Source organism: Aptenodytes forsteri, unplaced genomic scaffold (assembly GCF_000699145.1).
Source record: "Aptenodytes forsteri isolate BGI_AS27 unplaced genomic scaffold, ASM69914v1 Scaffold192, whole genome shotgun sequence".
NCBI lineage: Eukaryota > Metazoa > Chordata > Aves > Sphenisciformes > Spheniscidae > Aptenodytes > Aptenodytes forsteri.
This window is the reverse complement of record NW_008794891.1, coordinates 183,000-190,268: the sequence shown is the minus strand read 5'-3', so window position 1 is coordinate 190,268 and position 7,269 is coordinate 183,000. Positions and strand designations below refer to the sequence as shown.

The following is a 7,269-nucleotide window of genomic DNA, read 5'->3' as shown; positions in this document are numbered from 1 at the left end:
AAAAAGTTTGCCGCCATCTTTCTTATGAGCCCCCTTTAAGTACTGACAGGCTGCAATAAGGTCTCCCCGGAGCCTTCTGTTCTCCAGGCTGAACAACCCCAACTCTCTCAGCCTTTCTCCATAGCAGAGCTGTTCCAGCCCTCTGGTCATCCTCATGTCCCTCCTCTGGACCCGCTCCAACAGGTCCGTGTCTTTCCCGTGCTGAGGACCCCAGAGCTGGAGGCAGTGCTGCAGGGGGGTCTCACCAGAGCAGAGCAGAGGGGCAGAATCCCCTCCCTCGACCTGCTGGCCACGCTGCTGGTGGTGCAGCCCAGGGTACGATTGGCCTTCTGGGCTGCGAGCGCACATTGCCGGCTCATGTCCAGCTTTTCACCCACCAGTCCCCCCAAGTCTTGCAGGGGTGCGGTGAGATGTGGCCTTTGTGTCAGCTTAGCTATTCCTTTGTTAGCACTAATTACCGCCTGGGATACATCATTGCTTTCCCTTTGACTTAAATCACTTATTTTGAAGCTGTATCTAACCCCTTTCTCCCAGCAGAATAACTCTGAGTCACCCCTGCAGAGCTGGCTGGGAAAAAGCTCTGCAGCCAGGAGATGCTGAGAGCAGGAAAGCGAGGAAAAATCCCCCGGCTGCCTGGAGACCAAGTTAGAAAACACAAGCCCGCCTGCGGGTCCGTGCCAGCGTGAAGGCTGGAGCAAGAGGAGTTTTCCCAGCACAGCCCGTATGATTTTTAGCTTTATGTTGCTCCGGGGCGCGGATCTGCCCGCAGGCAGCTGCAGCACTGCCTGCCCATCCCATCCGCCCCCCCCCGCCTTGTCTGCTCGGTGTAACTCTGAACGAGGGGGTGGCCAAGAAGGCCAACAGCATCCTTTAGCTTCTCCCTTCCAAAAGGCTCGGCTGCCTCAGATATTTTTGTGTACCGTTTCAAGCACGATATCATTTTAAGCTTTTCTGGCCACATCATTTTGGTGGTATCTAAGCAGCATCCACCACGCACCTACAGGCTGGCAGATTGCTCCTACGCTGCACGGACGTGGGATGGAGCCGGAGCGCGGCCGAGCACGCGGCGGGGCGCTCGGGGGGAGCAGCAGTCGGGCTCGGGGACATCTTTTAAACCTACCGAACCGCGCTGATGGGAATTTCGAGCAGCTCTCTCCAGCTGTTAGACGAGCAGCTGGAGCACTTACAAAGAGCGCTGGTTCGCAATGATTAGTTACCGTCATTTATCAACTTCTCATTTGGAGTCAAAAAGCCAAACGAAGTTGAAAGCAGCCCAGCGCCCTGCACAAACACTGAAGGATGCCGACAGGCACCCGCTGCAGAGCGGCCTCGGGGTAGTGCTGAGCATCTCCGTGCTGCAGCGAACTCCCCGGTGGACTCCCTGTGAAGAGAGGCAGGGCTGGGAGACGCAGCGGGCGCAGGCAGGTGCTTGCAAGCCCTTCAGATGGCATCCAAGGGAGACCCAGCACCGGGGGGGTACTAACCCACGCTGTGAAAATCAATCCTCCTAAGGGAGGAAAGCATTTCTAGGAGCAGGAGTTGCTCCCCAGGCAAGGTACAGAAACAAACCTTCGTCATCAGGGTCATCGCCCAGGTTGATGTGGGGCACGGAGAGGGTCATCATTTCCCAGAGAGTCAGCCCAAAAGCGAAGATGTCGGCCTTGTCGGTGATCACGCCGTCATCCTGCAGAGCCTCCTTGGGCTTCCAGGGCTCGGTGCCGACGTAGTACATCTCCGGGTCGCTCACTGGAAGGAAACACGGCTCTGGTGTCTGCTGGGACTTGTGGACACAGCAAGACACGGTCACAGCTCGTCACGCAGCAGGGATTTAGCCTGTCGGTTAGCTCAGGCCTGCTAAAGCCACAGAGCAGGATCTTTTGGGAGCCTGAACCCATTTTTTCTTTCACATCCGCGTAGTCTCAAATTCCCCGTAACCTGCGGTTTGCTCCGCAGCAGCGCCAGACGCAGCAGGGCTCGTGCTTCTCCTCCGCGGGCCTGGCAATGCACGTTAGGGACTGCGGAGAAACCTCCCCGAGGAGATTTCGCGTTGCTGTGTCTGAGGTTATGCCGAACACGGAGAGAAGAACTGAAGGTCAGAGCTGTGCTCCGTAACTTAACCCTGCTGTAAAGCACCCCGCAATGAAGGGGTGAGAATTCACCTCTGTTTTACCCAGGTGTTTCCCTTCCTCAGCTTGGTCCCCCCCGGGGAGGCAGGACTGGGGTGACAGCACGCACAGGGCACCTTCCCCGGACAAGGCCAGGGAACAAAGCCAGGGGACAAAGCCAACCCAACCCCGGTCCTCACGAGGCTCCGTCAGCCTCCACCACGCAGTGCCTCCTGCCAGCCACCCAGCCCTTCCGTTTTCTTTACTCCAGCCCAAACCAAGTTCTCACCAGTTTGTTCAATTTAATGCCTCCTTGATCTTAATTAGCCTTGGGAGAGCTGAAGTGATCGGCTCTCAGCTTGACGAAGGAAACACCAGCTCTGACTCGATCCCTTATATCCCCCTCTCAATTACCACCACCGCTCCCAGGAGGAGGGTGCCACATTTCCCCCCCGCTCTCCCTAGCAAATTCCTGAGCTGTCAGCAAACCTCAGCTGTTCAAGAAACTTTTCTCTTGCAGGGCTGATCTTCAAAGCCCGGCCTGTAATGAGAAGCGAATGCCGAAATCCCTCAACACTTCACGGCCTGTTGCGCTTTAATCCCTGGCTACCACACGGACGGGGACCCGGCACCCTCGCCGTCGGTGGGTGCCCGTTGCCTCCTCAAGACCACGAGGAGGCAAAGCCAAAATCAGGGCTGGGCGGAGAGGACTTCTTCCTGTTAAACCAGCCCAGAAACCGATACTTTAACCACACTCCTCTCCGGGAGATTACGCTGGGGCCCTGCCTCCAGCTCTGTCGCTCCTTATAAAAGGGAACAGCTACTAATAAAAATGTAATAGAGCAGCTTTATAAATTATGAGGCTGTGGCAGGCCCAAGCGCTGTGTAAAGCGGCGGAGAAAAGCATTCTTGTAATTAACCCAAACACATTCCTGCTGTTCACAGCCAAGCCACGACGCCATTAGACATCTGCTTCTCATTCACACGAAGTCGTTACAACGCTTGCATTTGGCCCGGGCTTCCTTCTAGCCCTACGAGAAAGATTCGTTTACTTAACTCTCTGGCAAGAGCATCTCCTCAACAGGGTCCAGCAGGGCCTGATCCGGCCTCCCGTGTACAACGGCACCCCTGCCCACGGGAGCGAACCTACGAGCGTGGAAGGGCAGGAGGCAGACATCACAGGTCTGGAGAATGAAAGCCGAACCTTCCAGAGATCCCCTTCACCCACGCACGGCGGAAACCACGAGCCGGTCCTTCCCTCCGAGGACACGGCGGGGTAAATGCGTTCGCTCTGCTCCCGGAGCCAAACTCTGGCAGCCACCAAGGATTCGGGTCCCCTTCCCAGCCGCCCGACCTACCGGTCATGTTCTCATCCAGGGGCAGGGACATTCCCACATCACAGATCTTGACGGCTTCAAAGTCGCCTTTAACGACCACGTTTGAAGACTTGATATCTCCGTGGAGCAGCTTCTTATCGTTGTGAAGATACTAAGAGGCAGAGAGGAGCCGTTAACCCCCGCTTACAGACACAGCTACGGAGAGGCAGGAGGAGCCCTGAGATTTGGACAACAAAGCACCGGCTTCTTGATCTTTAACATATTTAGCCTTAGAACCTGGAGGATGGGTCAACACCTACCTGTAACACGTACAAAACACAGGGCGGGTTGTTCCACCCGGCCTCGTTTCGGAGGTTTAACGGCTGCCTTCTAGTGAAAGGCCGCGAGAAGCGCCTCTGGCAACAAGCGCTTGAGAGCGGTTGCGAAGCGCGGGCGTTAGCGGATGGCCAAGCGCGCATCCGCCTTATCCCGGGAGCTCAGAGCTGCATCTCCTCGGCAGCGATAGCACAGGACTCGCTGCCACGGCCGGGGCAGCCTGTGCTTTACCCTGACCCCTGGCGTAGCCGGGGGGGCGGGGGAGGCTCAGAACCCGTGCTCCGGTTTAGACAGACCCCCGCCGGGTCTCCGTTTCCCCCCCGGCTTTTTCCCCTAAACGCAACCTCAGCGCGACGGCTGCCGCATCTCGGCGAGAGGAGGCACACAAGCGGCACCAGCTGGCAGCCGCGGGCATCAGCTAACCGTTTTCACTGCCAAGACCAGCTTCCTGCAGCTGCCTGGCGCAGCAATAAGGATGCGGGAGCCAGCAGCCAGCCTCCTCGCCGGCCGGCAAGCAGGGACAGCGGGTAGCCCCGGGGGAGGGCAGCAGGACAGTCGTGACCAAAAAAAAAAAACAAACCCTTGCATCTCTTTTTACATTACTTCAATCTCAAGCTTCAGGGCTCAGTTTTCAGCCGAGTCTGTACAGCACCCCGGTTAAAAAAAAAAAACAAAACCAAACCAAAACCAAACCACCAAGGCCTCACATGAAGCGTCACAGCATCTGCTCTCCATCTGCCGGCACGGCCTTCTCGCACACCAAATTCATTTGGTTTTTCAGTGTCACCAGTGCGTACAATTCCACGCAGAACAGCTACGGTTAACGTTAAACTTACCTTCAGCCCCCTCGCCATGCTCAAGGCAACTTTGAAAATCGTGGCAGCAGGGAAAGGGCCCAAGTGTTCTGCACATCTTTCGTCAATTAAGTCACTGAGAGATTTTTCTCCTCCGTACTCCATGGCCAGACACATGCTTCCATCGTTGGCCTCGGCAAACGCACGGTAACCTTCAAACAAAGATTGGTTTGTTAGAGCGCCGAAGCTGGCACGAGCGTTTCCACGTGCTTGCCAGCCCGGTGGAGCCAGAGCATTTGGGGCTGGTACCCAGGTGCTTTCCCGGCGGCCGCAACCAACCCCAAACAAATTCACGTCCTGGGGGGGGGACACGACCCTGGCTCGCAGCTTTACGTCGTGAGGTGAAGGCACAGGAACGTCCGTGGAGACCTGCGTGTCCCCGAGCAGGGGCACGAGCCACAGACCTCGTCGAGGTAAAGGAGCTCCCTCCTCCAGGAGGGCCCACGGACACCCCCCCCTTGTTGCTTCCCAGGTCACCTTTGCACCCTGTGCCAGGGCAGGGAGGTTCACCCCCATCTCTGCAGGACAGGGAACCAGGAAAAAGGAGGGAGGAGAGCAGCGGCAGATCCGCAGGACCCGACATCTCCAGTTGCAAAAATAAGGAGCCGCAGAAGCGAGACAAAGAGCAGAGGGACATTCGGGAAAGCCAAGCCCTCGTCTCACGGGGGCCATTCCACAAGGTTAAGGCTAACGAGCGTACGGACCGCCGTGTAATCTTTCTTCCTCCACGTTTTACTCCTATCTGTAAACAATACTCTTCAGGTGGAGTTATAAATGACAAAGCCTTGCATAACGGCATAGCAAGAGTCTTGCCCTGTAAATGATTTACGGCACCTTTTACCAAAAAAAAAAAGCAGTGAAATGTTTGCAGTGTGGAAGGTCGAGACTATCTTTGCTCTTAAGTTCCTGCCAGAAGCAAGACGTGCCATTTTAGGGACACAGACGAAGTTCCTTGCACGCAGCGTTTCTAAAACAAGCGACCGCACCGAGATAGTTTAAAGCACAAATAAAAGGAAAGTCAAACAAAGCCGCTGTTCTGACTGGCAGGAGAGATGGTAGACAAGGTAAGAGCAGAAATTAAACACGGACTAAAGCAGCTTCTCAAAATATTCCTACCGCTGAGAGCCAAGAGCGTGACTGAGCCTCAACTGTCACTCACAAAGGTGTGTCACCAGGGTGGGATCCGGAGCCTTATTCCGTACACGGAAGCCATCCCAGATATCGCTAAGATATCGCCTGTCCTCCGCATTGTCACGGTGGCCTCTCCCTTCCCTGAGGTCACAAGCTAAAGCTGCGTGCAGGCGCAGCCCCGGGGCCGGGGCTGCCCTGCCCCCGCAGCACGAAGCGCGAGGCACCTCTCAGCTCCCGGGGGCGGCCCCAGCACAGCCCGCTTGGGAGCGCCCGGGGGTGGCCCCAGCACAGCAGCCGCTTGGGAGTCCCACCGTAACTGTTTCTGTCGGGTGACTCACCCGGATAACCACCTCCCAGTGACTGACGCCGATGTCAACAGGCAACGAAGCACCAAGGGGCGTCTTCTGCCACCAACCGCGCTGCCCCGGCGGTCCAGGAGCACTTCCAAGTCCCCATCACGCAGGGCAAGACTAAATTTAATTTAATAAGGTCCCATGGTGGGCCTGACCAAAGGCGCAGGCGGCCCAGCAACCTGTCTCCCAAGCGCAAGGACAGGGCAAGCACGCAGCGATCCTCCCCCCCCGGCCCCCCGCGCGTCCTCCCAGCCATCACACCCCGGGGGCTCCAGACTTCCAGAGCCAGACGGGGAGGTCTGTAAGCCGCAGCCCTCGGTGCGAGAAGAGCCCCGAGCAGGGGAGGGCAGAGAAACCCAGCAGCAGCCTCGTGTCCCATCAGCTGGCTCCGGAGTCGGCTCCAACAGCTTGATTTGCCATTTAAGCGACGCAGGCCGTGCCGGAAACTCACCCACGATGTTCGGGTGCTGGAGGTTTTTCAAGATCTTGGCCTCTTCGTTCAGTCTCTCCTGATAGATGCTTTGCTGGCTCCTGTTGCATTTGGAATCAACTTTCTTCACAGCCCAAGGGGAGCGAGACAAACCTCTGGGAGATCTGCTTGGGAAAACCCACACGCCTCAGAACCGCTCTGTTCGTAAGCGGCGCCACGGTTCAAGCCCACACAGGGCACTGAGGAGCTGTTCTGGAGAGCGTCTGCCTTTATTTTGTGGAATTTGTAAAGAACAACGCTAAAAATAAACTGAAGTTTGCTAACGTGCACACCGCAGAGGTGCGTAGCAATGCTTCGCCCGTACACAGCGCTGCTCCATCGAATTTTCAAGCATTTTAGAAAAGGAGACTGTATCGATTCTCATTTTCAGCTGGAGGAGCCGAGGCACGGGGAGGGAAGCAGCTTGCCCAGCAGGCCAAAGCAGAGCCAGGAACGGACCCCAAATGCCTGAATTCCAGGCCGGGGAATGGCTGATGGGGTTATCCCAAAACGACGGGCTCCTTCCCAGCACCGACACCTCCAGCACGCACAGGAAAGCTGGAAATCCCACACCCCTTCCCCGACACCGTGCCCATTGGAAGGGGGGCAGGCAGCATCCGAAGGCAGCACTTTCTTGCTCAGAGCTCAACCGCTTTCCATCCCCTATATTATTCTGGGGGGGGGGAAGATGCCAAGCCCCGTTCC

The 7,269-nt window shown here is 56.8% G+C and overlaps 1 protein-coding gene across 1 annotated transcript in view; it reads right to left on the bottom strand.

Annotated features, from left to right (window-relative positions):
• The window catches only part of PBK (PDZ binding kinase), an 8,940-nt gene that overhangs the window by 497 nt on the left and 1,174 nt on the right, over window positions 1-7,269 (bottom strand). The window contains exons 2-5 of the mRNA XM_009275125.2: window positions 6,547-6,689; window positions 4,594-4,763; window positions 3,464-3,593; window positions 1,570-1,746 (exon numbers count right to left, since the gene is read on the bottom strand). Coding sequence (XP_009273400.1) covers window positions 1,570-1,746; window positions 3,464-3,593; window positions 4,594-4,763; window positions 6,547-6,689 — 620 coding nt within the window. The remainder of the gene's footprint in view (window positions 1-1,569; window positions 1,747-3,463; window positions 3,594-4,593; window positions 4,764-6,546; window positions 6,690-7,269) is intronic.